The 21,026-nt window shown below is 44.0% G+C and overlaps 1 protein-coding gene across 1 annotated transcript in view; it reads right to left on the bottom strand.

Annotated features, from left to right (window-relative positions):
- NKAIN4 (sodium/potassium transporting ATPase interacting 4) overlaps window positions 1–21,026 on the bottom strand; it is a 190,191-nt gene that overhangs the window by 53,039 nt on the left and 116,126 nt on the right. The window contains exons 2-3 of the mRNA XM_078650428.1: window positions 13,256–13,393; window positions 11,832–11,912 (exon numbers count right to left, since the gene is read on the bottom strand). Of these exons, the coding sequence (XP_078506554.1) occupies window positions 11,832–11,912; window positions 13,256–13,393 (219 nt within the window). The remainder of the gene's footprint in view (window positions 1–11,831; window positions 11,913–13,255; window positions 13,394–21,026) is intronic.

The following is a 21,026-nucleotide window of genomic DNA, read 5'->3' as shown; positions in this document are numbered from 1 at the left end:
CTTAGATCTGCTTTCCTAAAACCTTTACTGTACCAAGCTGAGTGTAAAAAATATATGCCAGCTATAAAGTTTTTACAATGGCTTCGCTCTTTTGAAAAAGGCACTGAAATATTACATTTTTTAAAGGATGCTCTGAAAATAAGAAACCGTTATGAACAGCTAAACTCCTAGCAGACCTGTTTTAGCTCCATGCACCGGATTTTATGGACATACTATTAAGATTTTATTGGAATCCAGTCTTAAATTATGTTGACATTATATTGGACATGTTTTACGTATGCATGTATTTTATATATGCACACTTTTATGGCATATTAAGTGCTCGATAAAGATCATTTGAATTGATATCGGGTCACATCACACGGTAAGCCGGTGAGGAGCTGATATCACACGGTGGCAGGGAAAACAAGCAGAAAACCACTGTAAATAGTGGATTTCCAGCTCGTTTTCTGAGGGGCTGAGCTGCCGACGCCCATTAAGGTGGTGTGAAAATACCTCAGGACATCAGCAACAGCCTTGGAAAGCTTCTTTTATGGTTTTGGAGGTGGGTCTTGGGGGCAGGGTGGGGGCAAAAAGTGCCTCGTAAGTACTTCTTGGCACAAAGCCACACCCGCTCCTAGGTCCCGCCCCCTCATCACACAGTGAGTTTTGTGTTCAAGTTGGCAGGTCTACTTCTGACCTAGCCCTCGCTAAACCACAGGAGCAATCCAATCCCCAGCTCAGACACACAAATTAGCACATACTGCACTACACCTACTGAAACATGCTCATCTCCACCTCTGCCAGGTGTCACCTCACCTCCTTCGCAGTCACCTGTCAAAGTGTCATAAACAACACCACCTCATCTTCACACTCATGTCTCTGCAACACAACCTGCTGGTAACACGACACACTTAATGGCCCACTTGTGCCCTTCCCACCCATCAGAGCCTCAAAGCCAAGCGAGATTTCTACGTGCCAGCTAAGAGTAGACTCCCAATACATTTCAGCCCTGCATTCTATATGCCCCTCTGAGGTCTCTTTGCACGGCACCATGGGCGCACCCGGCACACACAGCCCGCACGTGCTTTGGAACAGCCGCAGCCTGTGCACTTAAGAGAGGTGGGGCAGTGAGGCCGGGTGAAGAGGTATTTTGACAGACGAATCGCCCAGCCAACACATTTCATCGACAGGGAAAGACCCCAGGACTTCTTCAGGGCTAAAATAAAATCATAATGACTAAATAAAAAAACATTCCCATGTAAACATGTAAGATATGGTGAACACATTTCACCACTAAGTGGAAACCCCAATGAAATATTAAAAACAACCAAGACTTGTTTCAGTATATCTTATAATATCCTATCTACCCATGCAACAGTTTTTATACTTACCACCGGGTGACATCAACTCGTGCAGAAAACACTTCGAAGTATAAACCCTGTATTATGGTGTCCTCAGATAAAGTATACTTAGTTCACCATGTCTCACATGTTTACATGTGAATGTTTTTTTGATTTAGTCATTATCATATTGTTTTAGCCTTGAAGAAGTTGTGGGGTCTTCCTCTATCGACGAAACACGCAATGGCTGGGCGAATCGGATTAAACAAAAAAGAAAATCATATGAATCACCCTCTTCATTGCTTGTATACGTTGACTTGCTGAATTTTGCACATGATATGTGCGTGTACAGAGGATAAGAATTTGATAAAAACATGTACCACAACAGCACAATCATGGTATCGGTCTCCGCGAAAGGGGCCATCCAGTTGGCTTTGTAAAACTCTCCAATAATACAAAAAAAACATCCAGAACACCTCAACATCTAGAACAACCAAAAGACACAAAATGCACAACCATAGGCATAACTCTGCACCCAAAGCAGCAAGTACACAGTAGACTCACCACACCTTCACACAACTAAAAAAAGCACCAAAGGAAATGTAGATGGTAACAAATTGTTTGGCAACAGCACCAAAATAAAACCAGAAAACTTCAACACCTATACTACTACAAAAAAATGGGATGTCCAAATTGGCAAAAAATTACCACTTTAACGCACTTGAAATCACAAATCATGTACCTTGAATTGTAACAGTGACAATGAAAAATAGCGCACAACACTCACAAACACAATTGATCCAAGCACTACCATTCCCTTGCAGGGCGTGCAAGGGCTACACAGAGATAGCAATGTTCTTCCTTCAAACAACATGAAAGAATTCCTCTCTCAACTACACTATCTCTTCAATGTAAGGCGAACAAGCATTTGCAGTGCAATGTGCCTCCCATTACTGAAAGTGTGGGTTATTGGTATTGCTAATACTAATGCAATGCTAATAGCGCAAACTTTCAGTAATGTGAGAGCTATTGTACTGCAAATCAATCGCGGCACTTGTGCTTTAGCTGTAGACACCTTAAGCTACAGTGCGGTGCGGGTGCGGCGATTGCTTCAAAAGTAAAGAAATAGAAAAAAAAGTGTTCTATTTCTTTACTTTTGAAGCAATCACGGGACCCGCCCTTTAGTTTAAGATATTTAAACCTAAAGCGCAGGTGCAGTATTGTAACAAAAGTAAACAAATAGAAAAAAATGACGGCTGCATGCTTTTTTTTCTATTTATTTACTTTTGTTACAATGGCGGCACCTTCACTTTAGCTTTAAATATCTTAAGCTAAAGCGCTGCTGCCACAATTGCTTCAAAAGTGAAGAAATAGAAAACAATGTTTTTTCTTTTTCTTTACTTTTGAAGCAATTGTGGCACCGAGCTTTAGCTTAAGATGTTTACAGCTAAAGCGCAGGTGCTGCCATAGTAATCAAAGTAAATAAGGAAAAAAAAAGGCATGCGCCCGCTTCGGCAATTACATCCAAACTAAAGGCTCTGCCGGAAGCTTGTTTCCGGTCCAGGGAAGGCATGGCTTGGCAGTTCGGGTTGGACTGTTCCCATGAGGCACAGGGTCAGGCTGATTTGCATATGGCCATGTCTGAACTGGGGTGGCAGAGTGGGCTAAATAACGGTGATGGAATAAGCCCAGATCTGTTTACTGGGTGTGAGTGTTTGATTGGTTCAGATGCTCCGTCCGTCACCACCCCCTTTTGTACTACTTTGTTCGCCATAAGTTGGCAGGGTATGCTCAGACGTGAGTCCCTTGCTCACTTTGTCACTGGATTCAAGCAAGCTGGGCCGAAGACGACTGAAATGCCAGAAACCGGTCCTCGGAAGCTTGTTTCCGGTCCAGGGAAGGCATGGCTTGGCATTTCGGGCTGGACTGTTCCCATGAGGCACAGGGTCAGACTGATTTGCATATGGCCATGTCTGGACTGGGGTGGAGAGTGGGCTAAAGAACGGTGATGGATTAAGCCCAGATCTGTTGACTGGGTGTGAGTGTTTGATTGGTTCAAATGCTCCGTCCGTCACCACCCCCTTTTGTACCACTTTGTTCGCCATAAGTTGGCAGGGTATGCTCAGACGTGAGTCCCTTGCTCACTTTGCCACTGGATTCAAGAAAGCCGGGCTGAAGACGGCTGATATGACAGAAACCGGTCCTCGGAAGCTTGTTTCCGGTCCAGGGAAGGCATGGCTTGGCAGTTCGGGCTGGACTGCTCCCATGAGGCACAGGGTCAGACTGATTTGCATATGGCCATGTCTGAACTAGGGTGGCAGAGTGGGCTAAAGAACGGTGATGGATTAAGCCCAGATCTGTTGACTGGGTGTGAGTGTTTGATTGGTTCAGATGCTCCGTCCGTCACCACCCCCTTTTGTACCACTTTGTTCGTCATAAGTTGGCAGGGTATGCTCAGACGTGAGTCCCTTGCTCACTTTGCCACTGGATTCAAGCAAGCCGGGCTGAAGACGTCTGAAATGCCAGAAACCGGTCCTCGGAAGCTTGTTTCCGGTCCAGGGAAGGCATGGCTTGGCAGTACGGGCTGGACTGTTCTCATGAGGCACAGGGTCAGACTGATTTGCATATGGCCATGTCTGAACTGGGGTGGCAGAGTGGGCTAAAGAACGGTGATGGATTAAGCCCAGATCTGTTGACTGGGTGTGAGTGTTTGATTGGTTCAGATGCTCCGTCCTTCACCACTCCCTTTTGTACCACATATCCTGAATACAGCATGTCTCGAAGAGACAGCGCAAGCACTGTCTTGGTGAGACCTAAAAAGTGTGGATGTGATTGTTTCTTACAAACCCTAAAATGTAAGCAAATTTGAGCCGAACACTTCCATATTTTAAAATCGACTCACCGTAAGTTCAAGAAAACTCTCTAGACTCACTAATAACAGTGTCATTGAACAAACACAGTATGAAGGGCCTTCGCCTGCCACTGTAACACCGCCCAACAAACACCCATAAAGACAGTCAGACTGCCATTCAACTTGTTATACAACCAGAACACAGGAAATGCGACTGAATACAATGCATAGTGCAATTGGCGTTTACACAATGGAACAAACTACAAGTACCATGTTTAATGCAACCGACAGAGCAGCCAATGGTCTTCGGTGACAATATACTCCTCTCAAACAGCCTTAAACACTGTTTGAAATCAGTACTCAAACAACACACTCTCATTCACCCATACTAAATGGATCATCAACTGGCTTTCATGCATCCAACATAGCCCCAAGATGGAAATCATGTTTCTAAGAGCAACTGCAGTGGCACTGGTACCCATCCCAGCTATTATGTTTGAGCAAATAACCTGTTGATCTAATGTTCACTTTGGAGAGAGAGGTAAAAGTCCTCAACACTCTCCGATCTTCATAATTCACCAACATGAATGTTACTTGCCCACCTCTAAAGAAGCAAACCCGCCCTTCGACATATGCTATTCTATTTCGCAGACAGATGCCGGAATAAAATCCAAACTGGCTTGTATCATATATAACACATTGCATCTCAAGAAACAAAGTCCGATATCCACACTCAGAAGATCTGGCAACAAGCACAACTTTAAAAGCATACACAATCTGGCACTTGACAACAGGAAATTCACAAATGAATTCTCCGGCCAAACCACCAGTGAAGTGGGAGCTGTGTAGCAGATGCTCTGGAGTGAAGAGGGAGGGAGGACATGTCAGACCAGAACAGTGAGCGGCAGATGAAACTTCATAACACCCTACTAGACCAGTCCCTCTCTGGCAAAACTCGAATGTGGAGGGTGGGGCCCCTAGACGCCAAGGGCCCAGAAGCCCCACCACAACGTGTCTGGGAGACGGCGATCAAATAGTGGGGCAATAGATGGAAACAATGGTTGGGTGCAATGTGTGGTGATGATAGATAGATTGGAGTTACAGTTCTTGGTTGTAGTTGACCATGGTTTTTCATACGGCAGCCATGATAACATTGGAATGCCCGACGCGTAGGCAGGAACCTATTTGGATTATGCTACAGGGAGTACAGAGAGTTCTACAAAGCCAGGAGGCTTCTGTTCCACCAGATGATGTGCATGTCACACCTCAGTTGGACAATTGTACTGCCAGCATGTCCATTGAATCTGCCAACAGTCTAAGAATGTCAAGATTTGGAGTGCAACTAAATTTTACAATTGTTCTACAGTTGTTGTCCAGAGATTGAGAACGGGTAGCACTGAAGGGAATGTAATTCACTATTTGCAGCACGGGCTATGTAGGGTGGTACCCGTCTTCTGGGTGATTGGCAGGTGGCGTGAAGAGGAACAGGGCCTGATTGAGCAACCTCTGCACCTGGAGAGCATTACTTCTTTGAGGATGATGTTTACATGAGCTCCTTGGGGCCTGGTTGGTACTTCCTGTTGCACAGCAAACTATGTTTGTAAGGGCTTTAAAGGCTACTACTTTCTGACAATGGGTTAGTGGGTGCTTCTGATGTGTGCGTGTTGTGTTCTGGACTTTATTGAGTTACAATTGGAGAGGATGGAGCTATGAGTTGAGGGGCAATATTGGAACTTGGTTGCCCCTCTTGCAGGTCACTTCTTCTGCAGTTTGCACCGCCTTATTTCCTGTACTCGTTTTCCTTTTAAATCGAATCCCCCTTCCTCCCTTTGAGACCAAAGTTGCTGCCACAAGATCCTTTCTGACACTCTCTGGGTGCCCCTGACTCTCCCTTTTTGCTGCCCCCTCTCTCTCTTCCTTTCAGCCATCCTGTCCCCCTTAGTTAGTGATCGCCTCATTTGGAAGTGTGGGGCAATGAAGGTATCTCAGCAGGTGGTGTTTCGATCCTGATCTCAGTGGAGAGGGATTCCCTAAGAGGCCTAATCTTCAGAGGTCTTCTTACCATTGGCCACTAGTTGATTGTCACTGTAAGCACTTATAGTATTCTTTCATGCTCTTTCACAAGGTGTGTAACTCCAGATGGGTGTCACAGGTGATTGATTGCCTGTGAAACCAACTTGATAATAAAGACTGTGCACCCCCTTTTCGAGTGCACTCTCAATCGTAAGTTTGGTGGTCTCAAGTAGTTAGTGTGTCGTACATGTTTACATTGGATCGAACTGTAAAATAAAGCAATGTGAGTGCAGATTGCCTACTTTCATTGTGTGCAAGTCACCTTAAATCACTATAAAGTTAAAAAGAAGATTCTCCTAAAATCATCTTGTTGCTGCTTCATTGAGGGTAATCTTGGCATGACATGTTAGAATGGCAACAATGACACACAACCTCCCACCTGAGTAACCCAGAAGCTTGTTTTTTGGTATTCTTTCAATCATGTATAAGTGCTGTGGCCTAGGTGATTCTTCAAGTTGGGCCCTGTGGTCTGTAGGGGGCACCAAGCATACCCTCCATCTGAAACAAGACAACAGCCTATCTCCTGGGTCACAAGCAGTAGTGGTAACTTGCCACATGTTCTTGAATCGTCAGAAACAGGCATTTTTCCTCACTATGAACAGTGTGTTGCAAACCACCTGACTTGAGTAAAGTTCTTCTTGAATGTATTGTTCAGACTTCTCTTTGACATCCGGAGTGAATTTTCACGTGTGCTGTGTGTATGTGGTGGAGTTAGCAGGGTTCAATGTTAAATAAATGCGAGTGTACACTTGACTAGACTAGTGTTATCCATTCTGGATGGCCCCCTGGAACAACATATCACAACATGGAGGTTGTGTCTTAGCATCCCCAGCCTAGGCTGTATATATCTGGCATTCCTGGGTTGTTTGAAGATGGAGACATGACTTCTGGTGGACGACCTGCAGATTATTTCTCTCAGAGAACTGCAATCAGGGCTGAGAGTGGGCAGGTGAGGTGAGTCGGCAGATTCCAATTGGGTGTAAAGGTAATCTTTCAGGCTGAGCCTGCCCTTTTGTCTTCCCCAAAGTGATACTCCCCAAAGGGCTGTTAGCAGCCAGGTGAAGAAATGCACAGCTGTTGCTGGAGTTCAAGTCACCCATTCATCGTAGAGGAGGTGTCATTGCGGCTGTGATGATCTGCCCGACAGTCATGACGCAATGAGCGATGGTGACCATGAGTACCTACAGCCATGGGTGCCTATAACCTGAGACACCTGCAGCTATGAGCAGCCATGACCTTAACTCCTTAACCGCGGCCGTTATTTCGCCGCAGTGCGGCGGTTTCGCGGAGTGGGCGGGGCCACGTCGGCTGTTGGCCGTTCGCAGCACCAGCGGGGTAGTGCTGGCGACGGCCAATGGCCGACGAGAGCACAGAAGGGGTTAAACATCACCAGCTGTGATCAACTGCTTTGATCCCACAGCAGACATCACCACCAAGGGCAGAAAATGGTGACGACTCTGTTGACTGGCACAGTCTACACTAGGTGTCTCCAACCAGTCGATCGCAAGCTACCAGTAGCTCACAGACACCTTTGGAGTAGCTCACAGCCTTAAGTTCATTTTTAAATAAACTCAGGGTCACATTTTCTTTTTAAAGTTAAGGGAAGGCTGTGTTTATTTTACATTATTTTCTTCAGGCTGCAGATTGCAGGGCCTGATAATGAGCAGCGCTGGAATCAGATTTCTGACCCAGGCCACAGAGGTGAAGAACTGAAGCACTGAGGCATTTAAATATTAAATAAAAGTCCTTGTCAGCTCAATATTGGAGCATGAGAACAAAATGATGTTTCTGAATGCTTTTTAAATGGGATAAAATTTAAATGAAGAGTTAACATAATGATTAAGTTAACTCTTCAATGAGCTTCCGAAAACACAAAGATCTGAGTTGAATTGACTGAAATAGCCAAACCCATGGTCAGGGATTATTGCCTTACACAAGTTCCTCCCTACATTGCCCCACATTTAATATATGTAATTAGTGTGCATGAAAGGAATCTGTTACCTAGATTCAGGCTGGGATCTTTTAGTTGGTTTATATGCTTCCCCCTGGTCAGTATTCTTCAGAATCTATTATGATCTGCCCCTGTGATGAACATTCGAGTCAAATCATTTTACATTTTGTATTTTTTTGTCAATTTCATCCTCCATTTACCAGGAAATTTTTAATACCTCGCTTGCGCAGATACAATTTTCTAAGTGCAAAGCGTTTTTGTACTTTTTGCAGCAACTTAATGATTTTGATATCTGTTTTGCTGTTGGCAGCTTTTTGAAGTGCATTTTACGAAAGAGAAGGAGTATGCTGTTTTAATTTTAATGTATTTTATCACTTTATGTATGGAATGCATTGGTATTACTGCTAAAATGTTTACCTGATTTGCTAACTCCTTTGTAGGCCCGATTTTATTATTCGTGTATTTTTTTATAATAATTGCTGCTATTGATGGCTGCAGTTGTCTCTCCGTGTTGCACTATTAGATAATATTTGCTGCTATTTACGAACCTAAGTGTTTTGCACTGTCACTTTAGTTCACATCTGATAAATTTGCTGCTACTTACGAACCCAAGTGTTTTGCACTGCCACTTTAATTTCGAGAAAAAGTACTGTATTTGTGAGCTGTTGTCTTCTTTTTAAATGGAAAATGAGTTTGTATTTTCTGCGACCAGATTGATTTTATATGATGTTTATATCTATGTGTATCTTTTATGTCCTGTCTTTGGAAGGACGAATAAAGAAAGAATTGAATTTAATTGAATTGATTGAACTCTTCATTTAAATGTTATCCCATTTCAAAGTGTTGCATTTACAAACCATGTGCCTCTTGCTCCCAGTGGCTTGTAGACACTGTGCCATATTTATAAATGAAAAGTACTGTGATTTTTTTTACAAATAGGAGAAATTTAAAGTGGATAAAAATATTTCTATGAAACATTGACTCAATGTTTTTCTCTACTTTCAATTAGGCCAATTACAACTTAATATTTTATGAAGCATGTTTCTCCACTTTTAATTTCTCCTATTTAAATAAATGGATGTATTTTTCTGTTATAAATATAGCACAGTGTCTACATGCCATAGGGTGCAAGATATATGTTGTTTGTAAAAGCGACACTTTAAAATGGGAGAAAGAGAAGACTTGCTCAAGAGATCCAACATCAAGAGCTGCCGCATCTCTGCAGAGATGTCTCCTTAAATGTCACGGCGAGGAGCGCTCTCTGCTGCATCTTGCTATTTTTAAGTGAAAGTCCCCATGGAATTCATTTACATGCCCTGTGGCCACTAGCCACTGATGTCCTTTTTACAAAGGCAAACACAATTATACATGCACATCTACTTCTAGATACCCTGCCAAAGAGCCAGTGGTAGCTCCTCTGTTGGAGCGGAGGAGCGTTGCCCCACTTAAATTCCCCCAAAGCTCCAGAGATTAAAAATAAAATGGTAACTCATTACCATTTGATTTTTTAGCCCCGGTCCAGAACAGACCGTCAGGTGCTGAGTGACAGCAGCAGGGAGGAGGGTGGGCTTTCTATGCACCATTTAAAGTGTGCGTGTCTGTTTGTAGCCGGCCGTCTTGTGACGGCTAGCCACACATGCACACTTTAAACATCTCTAACCCAGCTGTTTTAAGGCATCTGGGTTACAGCAAGTACAGGCCTCTAGAGTGCTGTGGAGTGCAGAATGGGGCCGTTCCCTTCAATCAGAGTGCTGAGAGCATCAGCAGGATTGGTCAAGGGAGTTTCCGGGTGGCCGGGCTGCAGAGAAGAAAGAAGCGGTCCAGTGCGGAGGTACGTGTTTAATTTTTATATTTTATTTTATTTGCTCAAGCGCGCACCCGATCAGGGTTCGAGTGCTGCATCAAACTGTGACTGGTGTCCTAAACATTGGTTAGCTTGCTGAAGTTGATCACCCACATCACATGACATCTACTGGCACCAGACAACACTTGTTGACCTTTTCACAAATAATTGTTTTTAAATCTCATTTCATTGCTCACAAGTCTAAGAAGTACATCCCCACTCAAATGTCATTTACTACAAACATATCAACCCAGACAAAAATCCACACAGCCACTACATTGCAGGCACATCCACCGTGGAGCAGGGAATGCAAGGAAAGGATAAGCAAGGGGACATTCAGCAGCAGATAGAAAGTGAACAAGGGAGCTGGTCCTTTTTCAGGTCACCACTGTATGAATAAGTCCATCCAAGGGAAAAATACAAACTGTAAGCATAAAGTGCAGCAGAGCTTAGGTGGGCGGCGCCTTTCTTCTGACCCTGGTATTTAAATATACATTCTTTGCTGGAGAAATGCCATAATGGATTCCCCAGAACCCACCTGACTCATAGGCTTTGTTTGTGTCTATACCTGTTCTATTAGATCATAGGGTCCCTTAAAGTGAAGAGGAATATGGTTGTTTATATCCTTGATAAATTATTAATCCCCCTACATAAAGGGCTCTTCATCCTAGAACACAGTTTAGTCTCCTGAATGAAACTTGATGCATGGTTGTTTAATCTCCATATCAAATTGCCACATAAACTCACCTTGTAATTTGCAATTATCTCAGTATGAACAAAGAAGTCACTGGCTGTGGTAGGGCACTCCATGAACCCAGGTAACATTGACTAAAAGAGCACATCTATCTGAAAGTGTCTTTAAATGTGTCCTTGGGCCTGATTTATGGTTTGATGGACTGTAATCCATCCATGAGGGTGGTGGAGAAAATTGCATCTGCCATCCTCAAGGACTACAGTTTGTCAAATTTAGTAATAACCGCTGGCCCAGTGGTCATCTCTGTACATTTCAAGGAACCACTATTAAGGTGGTTTCTTTCACTGTAAAAAAAATGGTGGATGGTGCCTCGGTTCTGACAGCCATCCAACAAACTTTTCAAAAGTTTTTGTTTTTCTGAAACAAACTCCCAAAGCAGAGTTTTCACCCACGGTGTGGGGTTCGCTATGTTTTTTCCAATCGCTCACCGCACAGTTTTACTGGTGGTCGCGGATAGGAAAAAAATTACGGGACCGGCAATGTAATATACTTCTTCTGATGGCCTCTATACCATTGGGCCGTCAGGGAAAAAAATCCAGTTTCTATCTACGGAAAACGTAAGACTCTCCCTTTCCTAAATGAGGCACGCAAATTGAGGGTTTGGCAGATCGGGTACTCTGTCACGCTTGTGATTGAGTACCCCGTCTGCTAATCTCTAAATCGAGCATTTATTGTGGTCCTTACTCCTTAAATGAGTCAGTAGGCAAGTTATTGTATAAGGGTTTAGCTGAGATACCACTGATCTTCTCGGCATGCTTCTTGTTCTTGAGGAACAGTACAGGTTGGCTGATGAGGGGCAATAAACAAGGGGATAATTAAAGGAAATTCTAGCACAGAGTCTAGAAATATGCATACTAGAAATCCGTAAATCTTCCTGGCTGTAGGGGACTTGGAGGTCTGAGGGGCTGACTGATGATGGCCAGACCCAGAAAGCACCTCTTTTCTGGGCCTACTCAACTATGTTTCCCCATTCTTAGGCTTTTTAAATAACCTCTTGCATATCACCAGGGACATTACACCTGCTTGAATCTGCTCACCTTTGAGAGTCCTCCAACTTCCAGGTAAAAGCAAATAACAAAGACATTCCAAGTGACCCATACAGCTGTCCAGAGGGTGTACTGTAAAGGGAACAAGAGAAGAAAAATGGCACTTAAGAAGAGGCAAATACATCACATTTCCTTATTTGTACTAGCTTTAACTCCTACAGACAGATCTTGTTTTACCCTTATCCTATCCTCAGCCACTCCCTTCCACACCCGCTGCCACTCACATGCTGAACCCGCCCACACCATGTTACTGATAATTGGTTTTAGAATTCGCACTAAAATTAATTGGAGTAAAGACTGTGGGTAGAGCAATTAACAGTCCATTATAGTAGAGATCATATTCGAAAAAGGACATTTTGTAGATTTTTGCTGAGGGCCAATAAGGTTTCCATTTTTTTAATTCTAGGGTAGTGGCATCCTGTTTCCTTGCTGCAATGCCATAGAAGGCCCAATCTGCAACTTTGGCTTTTTTTGTTTTTTCTTTGTTTGGTTTTTATGCTTCGCTCTATGACCAATACTAAACCAGCAAAATAAGTTTATCTAACCATGCACATAACCTACATCTGACCCAATGTCGGATGTGTCTCACATGCAGACTTTTAGAGGCACCAGTCTACAAGGTGCTCCATTCATCGACCAATGTGACACGCCGTGGATCTGTCACCTTTGTTTTATGTCTGGAGAGACCACCTGCACTCTGCACTCTGAAATGGTGGATGAAATGGTGGAAGAAGAAAATGGTTCACACCAAGTGGGTGAATGATAGTGTGAGGATACAAATGCTTGACATGGTGGTAGCGATGAATGCATCTTGGCCTCTGCTGTTTTCTGGATCATGGATCAGGCTATATGGAAGATGACATTTGGGTTCAGAGCTGGGTTAAAATCACCTATAGAAAACCCTGTCAGGCTCCAGCATCTATATGTAGCTTCATGTCAAACTGGGATAGAACTTCAGAATAAATAAATGGGATGTAGAATGCAACAGGGCATCATGATTTGCTACCAAAAGCAGCTGCAAATGTGTGTCATTTTAAGGCAGAGGAAGAATTAGATGCAGGAAGACTTTCAATGGCTTGGCATAGGCACCCACCTCCGATCAGACCCCAAGTCCCCAGCCAGTAAAAAGGCCACTCTACCATTCATCGCTCTGCAACCCTAGTGAAGCTCTGCGAGGAGTGCGAGCGAGTAGCTGCTTTAATATTAGTATGAAGAAGGCCGGGCGCTAGCAGTGTAAGATGGATGGAAACGTGTTGGATAAAGAGGTGTTAGGAGAGGGGGTTTAGAGAAAAGCAAAGGAGGGAGATATATCATACAGCAGGACAAATATTCCAGTTACACCTGTTCAACCTATGATGGGCTCTCTGCCCAGGTGCGTATTTCTCTGATCTCATAGTGAGTGGAACTTAGCTTACCAGTACAATGTATCGTGGTCGGTACTGGATGGTGCCGAAGAGGCCAAGAATGACGATGATGATGTGGAAGAAGTTGGCAAGAATCGGTGCCCATTGGTACCCCAGGAAGTCAAAGACCTGCCTCTCTAAGGCGGCGAGCTGCGGGAGAGAGAGATGGAAATAGTCAATAACAATGTATCATACACAACAAAAGGGCCAGCGAAAGCGATGGCACACTTGGAGTGGCCCTATAAAGTCATACTGAAGCCAACAAGCAACACAATATGCCAAAGCATAAATGGGTAAGTGACAAGAGCAAATGTACTCCTTCTGTATCCGAGATAGACAGCTCAATTAAAAGGCTTTGATCGTTGTCGGAACATTTATCACCTCCATACACCAGCTTGGACATCCCTAAAGCCCTACCACATCCCCTTTGGTACCCAGGGCAATCTCCTTCCGAACTCTGGCGTATGCTGATGCATTTTAACATGTATTTTAGGCTAGATTGCATGCTGATGGATATTCACATTAAGCAATGTAACCTGAAAAATTATTTGTTTTCACGTTGGAAAAAACCCATCAAAGAGCCATATTTACAAGCACCTATCACCACTGGAGCGTCACTTTTTCAACAATCTGGTGGCATAGCGTCACTTTCCATGTTTACAAGGAGGCACTGAGCCACTTAGTGTGGCTTAACATGACCTTGTAAATATGTCTCTTTCCACCACAGTCCTCTGCGGCAAAGGGGTGTGCAATGGGTGTTGCTGTGGGCGTTCCACTGCAACGCCCATTGCTTTTTTACACTGCCCCAGATTTACAAGGCTGAAGCAGTGCCAGGGTATACCAGGCGTTAGAATGACAATACGAGAAATTATTAATTTCTCCTCGTTTTTTGCTCTTTCCATTCTGCAACACACAAAGAGCAAATCACCATTATTGATTGTTTATGTACATGAAGGTGTCACTTCCTGCACATAAACAATCGTCCCTGCAGTGCAGGCCCCCTTGCAACACGGCAGCAGGGTACCTGTGCTGGCATATGCAGCTTTTTTTGCTCCAGCATTAAGGAAAACACAGGGGTGCACTGAATTCTTGTGAATAAGGCGCATCCCTGTGTTTTTTAAATGTCGGCACGCGGCGCTGCCATATTTAGTGCAGCTCCGCACTTCAGCATGTTTTTGTAAATATGCCCTAAAGTCTATTTGATATTTTATATGAAGCTGAATTTGTAGAGGAAACGTGCAAGTACTTAATTTTGTTTAAATATAGCATGTCTTACAAAACAGGGGTACAATGATGTTCTTCTGCACTGTCGGTTTGGTTTGGTGACAGTGCAGTGACTGCCTAGCTTGCATTCAAATTAAGCACATCAGAAATTTCAAACTAGAGTTCCACAGATATGTGCAAGATATGAGTTTATTTTTTACTAGAATGCTATACATGACCATACTCCTGAGGATGTGGTGAAAGGACTGTTCTGTGTTACATTATGATAAATTAGTTACAGATAGGTTTTGTTTGTGCTAATTAGCAATGTTATGTTTTATGTAAACAAAGTCCTGTCCTATTACATCAAATTATGATGCAGTCATGGAAAGGTCTGTCTCACCTTTACTTGTTCTTTTTATTTCTTAAGCACCATTTTAATAGAGTAACAAGGTTATTGGTCATTTTCACCTGCAAAAGAAACCAAATCTCTCAATAAGTTTCTTTAGTAAACCTAAAAACATTACCTGGATTGAAGAAAGCCACCCTAGGTGAGTGTTAAAATGTAATAGGAAGTCATATTGAAGGAAAGCGTTGGGATCAAATGTCATATGACATCACCTCCTGTGATAACAATAAGGTAAATGTCATATCATACGATGGCACTTCTATATCATATAACCAATAAAGATGGTGGGATTTTCTTTTCACAATCACTAACTTTTTGTCGAATCGATGTCCATTGAAGGTAGTGACACTGGAAACATCCTTTACATCGCATGCCATTACAACGCAGCCATAATATCGCTTGTCACTACAATGCATGTCATTACAACGCATATCACTACAACGCATGCCATTATAACACATTTTAAGGTAAGTAATGGGGAATAGTAATTTTTACCCCTACACTATCCAACATTTACCCTACTGTCACACTCACTGGAGTGGGAATAGTAATTTATACCCCTAAACTATCCAACACTTACCCCACTGTTGCACTCACTGGAGTGGGAATAGTAACTTTTACCACTACACTACCCAATACTTACCCTACTGTTGCACTCACTGGAGTGGGAATAATAATGTTTACAACTATACTATCCAATACTTACCCTACTGTGGCCCTAAAAGTAATATGTGTTGTAATGGTATGCGTTTAATGGAATGCGTTGTAAATGTAGTTTCTAAAAATGTGTTGTGATGGCATGCATTGTAAAAACATGCGTTGTAAAGGATGTTGCGATGTAAAAACTGTGTTGTAAAAGCATGCGTTGTAAATGTTTGCATTGTAACATCATACATTCCCACTGCCAAACAGTCATGGGCACTTTGCATGCTCTCCACCGGCTGTGTTACAGACAGGAGAACATGTACAGGTTCATAGTCCCTGTCTGAGCACCGCACCGCGGTGCTCAGACCAATCACGATGCTGCGGTCATGGTGACAGCGATTCAGAAAAGGGGGTGGTGATGAACAGAGTGTCTGAATTAAGCAGACCACTCTTACCCAGTCCAAAGATCAGGGCTTGATCCATCACCGTTATTTAGCTCACTGCCCCATCCCAGCTCAGAACCTGGCTATATGCAAATTAGTCAGTCCCTGGCCCAGTGCATCATAGGAACAGGGCAGACCAAACTACCAAGCCAATTCTTCACCAGAAAGGAGACAAGCTACCGGGGACCGGTTTCTGGCATTTCAGCCTCGTCGGCCCGGCTTGCTTGAATCCTGATGGAGCAGTGAGCAAGGGACTCATGTCTGAGTATACCCTGCCACACCTATAGTGGCCAAAAACGATTCAGAAAAGGGGGTGGTGATGAACAGAGTGTCTGAATTAAGCAGACCACTCTTACCCAGTCCAAAGATCAGGGCTTGATCCATCACCGTTATTTAGCTCACTGCCCCATCCCAGCTCAGAACCTGGCTATATGCAAATTAGTCTGTGCAGTGAGCTAAAAAACGGTGATGGATCAAGCCCTGATCTTTGGACTGGGTAAGAGTGGTCTGCTTAATTCAGGCACTCTGTTCATCACCACCCCCTTTTCTGAATCATTTTGTCCACCATAAGCGTGGAAGGGTATACTCAGATGTGAGTCCCTTGCTCATTGCACCATCAGGATTCAAGCAAGCTGGGCCGACGACGCCTGAAATGGCAGAAACCGGTCCCCGGAAGCTTGTTTCCTTCCCAGTATAAGAATTGGCTTGGTAGTTTGGTTTGCCCTGTTCCCATCATGCACTGGGACAGGAACAGACTAATTTGCATATAGCCAAGTTCTGAGCTGGGATGGTGCAGTGAGCTAAAAAACGGTGATGGATCAAGCCCTGATCTTTGGACTGGGTAAGAGTGGTCTGCTTAATTCAGGCACTCTGTTCATCACCACCCCCTTTTCTGAATCATTTTGTCCACCATAAGCGTGGAAGGGTATACTCAGATGTGAGTCCCTTGCTCATTGCACCATCAGGATTCAAGCAAGCCGGGCCGACGACGCCTGAAATGGCAGAAACCGGTCCCCGGAAGCTTGTTTCCTTCCCAGTATAAGAATTGGCTTGGTAGTTTGGTTTGCCCTGTTCCCATCATGCACTGGGACAGGAACAGACTAATTTGCATATAGCCAAGTTCTGAGCTGGGATGGTGCAGTGAGCTAAAAAATGGTGATGGATCAAGCCCTGATCTTTGGACTGGGTAAGAGTGGTCTGCTTAATTCAGGCACTCTGTTCATCACCACCCCCTTTTCTGAGTCATGGTGACAGCAGCATCGTGATTGCCTTAGGGGAGCCTGTGTGAGCTTCCTGCTTCCGACAGGAACAGAAGGGGACGGAGGCGAGGCGGAGGCCAGCAGCAAGGTAAGTAACTTAAAATGTATTTTTCTATACCCCTGCCCCACCCATACTACTCAGTGGCAGCCACCACTGAGTACAGGTGGAACATAGTTACATGCATAGCAAAGCCGTGATTGCTGGTATATTCCCCCAAAGCTATGTTGATGCTTCACTCCAAGACATACAATCAAAATAATTTGTTAGCACACCCAACGTGCTATGATTCACCGGTCAGGTATATAGCACAAATGCTGCATGAAGCACGCTCTATCATTCTTCACTTATCTCTATAACACACACACATAGTGGCAGTGACAACTTTGCCATGACACAACCAGGCTCAGGCATCACACCTAACTCTTCCTATTTAGGCCATATAACAACCACACATTATAGCTAAACAAACGTACGGGTCCTTCTGCAATTGCTTCAAAAAGTTTGAACACTGAGAATAACAGTGATTGCAGCTAGGTACAAAATGCAGGATGTCGTAACACAATACAGTGTAACACAACACAACGTACAGAACGTTGCATAACACAAACACAATACATTATTATGTTGTGTTTGTCAATCAACCAGGCTAAATCCAGTCAACTCACCCCCTGCTCCTGCTACACCAAGGGATTGGCATGGAAAGGCTATCACATCATTTTGATTTCATTGAGGGCATGGGGTTTTAGTCCTGGGGAATCATTTGGCACCACAGTGTGTTCTGGGAGTTGTAGGCTTGGTTCACTTGAATTTAAGCAAATGGACTGAAAGTATCAGATTATAATGCCTTGTAAAAACTGGAATTATTGAAATTACAAAGCATGAAAAATTACGAAAACTGCCCAAGACCAACCAGCCTTTCCATATATGAACTTTTATAAGCACACTCTACTCCAAATGGGGGCCCATTAGGATGGCGTACGGATCGCCAGCGCCATGCAGGCGGTGGCGATCCGTCCGCCATCCCTGCCCGTCCGCCACCTTTCGTCCCCCGCCATATTACGATGGCGGGGGGGACCGTGGCGGAGGGGAAGACCGTCCGCCGCTTTTCCGCCGTAGTCGGCTTGCGACCGCGGCGGAAAAGGCCTGATATGGTGGCGGTGTCTATCAGACACCGCCAGCCATATTAGGATGGCCGGTGAGGAATGCCTACGGTCTTTGCTTTGGGGGCCCGCTGCAGGCCCCCAGGGTGAAGGGGGGGGTGGGGGGTGCACATGGGCGGCACCTATGTTACCCCCAGCATTTCAATGTACACTATGACAGGCACCGCGCGGTTCCTGTCATGTTGTGCATTGAAATGTACAACGTGCATTTTTTGCATTGCGGCGGCCGGTGCTTCAAGCACCGTCCGCCACAATGTATAAAATGCGGGATGCATCCGCCACTGTGGTGGATGCATCCTAATTGGGGGCACGGTTCCTCCGCCCTTGTGGGGGACGGTACCGGCACCCGACAGGATGGCGGACGGACTTTGTCCGTCCGCCATCCTAATGGACCTCTAAGTGTTTAAATCGAGGCAACATTTGTATCGATTAGCAGCTTTCTTTCAATTAGTCTTTTTGGTGTTCTGAGCCTGGTTCCTAATATAAACCCATGCAATATTCACCCAGGTGATTGGCATCTGGTAAGAAAACACTTTTAGAAAGCTGTGGGGCATATTATCAACAACTAGCGATATTTCTCGCTAAATAAGCTTAGCGACAATTTTTCTATCGCCGTGCATCGCCAGATTTTATCGCAGAGATAACGTGCTATTAGCAACGTTTATCTCAAATTCGATAAAATATCCGGCGATAGCGGCTTAATGCGTGAATATCGCTGGAAATCCAGCGATATTCAGGCATTAACGCCAATAGGGTCTTAACCTGAATATCCAACTCCCATTGGATATACAGATTAAGAAGTGGTCTGAGCAGGCGTTAGTTTTCAGCGATATTCACGCTTAGCGTGAATGTTTTCAGCGCTATGCCTGCGTTGATAATAAGCGATTGCGATGTTAGCGACTGCTTTCAGTCTCTAACAGGTTGGGTATGCCCCCTTTACATGTCATTAGCGATAAATATCACTGCCATGCAAAGCGGGCCCCAAACCACTCGCTATCACCTAAAAGCTGTTGCTAACTGATGTTAGCGACAGCTTGCTAATAGGGCGATGAAATTATCGTGTGTTCTTCGAGTAGGGAGCCTCCATCTTAAGCACAGGACGTTCCAGGATGACGTCACTTTCTTTTTTTTAAATATATCTTTTTTGTTGCTATCATAAAAAACACAAAGTAGATCTGGTTGTGCATTGACATATTTAAAAACAACAGATTTAGGTCACTTTCATTCACATCTATATCCGTTCCCACAAAAACATCAGGTGATTCTAATGCATTTCATGTATCCAGTCTCCCTAAGGACCAATTTATGTTGGGAGTGGGCTCACGGTGACATTGAACACTATAAGAACGTCACCAAGGAAGTTTCTGCTGCTCAAGATAGTTGTCTAATGCATCAAACCCATACATGTTTCCAAGTTTATTTTTTCTCCACAAGAGCCAGAAAACAAAACAAAATGAAACAAGCTTTGGCAAGGGCAATATGTCTAGCTTTAACCCCTTGGCTGTAGCGGTAAATCCGCCGCGGCGCTAGGGGGCAGGGGGGGGCTGCGCGGAATGTGACGGAGTGGTTCCGTCACAGCCCCGCTCGCTCAATAGAACCCGCCGCGCAGGCACGGCGGCCGGGCCGTGACGGAACCATTCCGTCACCAGCACAGCCCCACCATGGCTCGTGACGGTATGGTTCCCTCACGAGCACGCAAGGGGTTAAAGAAATCTATCATGGTAATGTGAAGCTTTACAAGTAAATAGCATGGGAATGGATATGAATTTAGAGGAAGCAAAGAACTGCAGAATAATATTGGCATAGGTTAAAAGTTGCACTGTCAAGCCAGAACTAAAAATCCATGTAGTTTATTATCTAGTATTCAAAGACATTTTGATGGCATTCCATTGCCTTACATGTGACTCGGTAGGTTCAAGCATAGGCAGCTCGTTAAATAAACAAAATGATCATAGCTGCCTGGAGGGTAAACAGTTTTTTTGTGGAAGCACAGACTTGTGCCCAATCAAAACATGTAGTCCTGGCTTCCAACATGTAGGCGGAGCCAAAGGCCCTCTCTAGAGATGATCAAATAATTGCCCGGTGACATCTGCACCGTCAAACCAGACCATAAAGACCGAGGGCGGGCACAAAGATGGAGGGCAAGCGGGGTGCAAGTTAGTGGGGCATAAATTCAGCTTGATCAATCAAATTTCCCAGTAACGACTGACCGCCATTAATATGCATTTCAACTTCTTATTCCTGGGTTCGTGAAAAAAAAAATCTGTCACATTTCTTTAAAGTGTGAGACAGTCAGAGTCGCGCTTAAGAAAAATGTGTGACTTTAGGAAGCATGCTGTTTCCAAATCATTTGCATATATTTTAGTATATGCACATAGTAATTGATTTCCTCATATTAATTAATTTCATTTTCAACTACTGTTTAAGAATTTTCCAAGCTTGTCAACCATTGCATTCAATCGCAGCCAAGAACAGGAAATTTAAAGTGATAGTAACCATAAAGAATCTTTGAAATACAATGTCCTTTAAAAATAATCTAAGAGTATAAATAGCATATGTCAATTTGATAGGAATTAATGTGGTTGAAGGTTAATACTGCTAAGAAAGTATTTATCCAACGGTTAATTAAATTGTGAATACCTGTTTCAAAATGACTTTAAGCC

Source organism: Lissotriton helveticus, chromosome 7, assembly GCF_964261635.1.
Source record: "Lissotriton helveticus chromosome 7, aLisHel1.1, whole genome shotgun sequence".
Taxonomy (NCBI): Eukaryota; Metazoa; Chordata; class Amphibia; order Caudata; family Salamandridae; genus Lissotriton; species Lissotriton helveticus.
The sequence above is the reverse complement of the archived record's forward strand: the minus strand, read 5'-3'. Positions and strand labels throughout refer to the sequence as shown.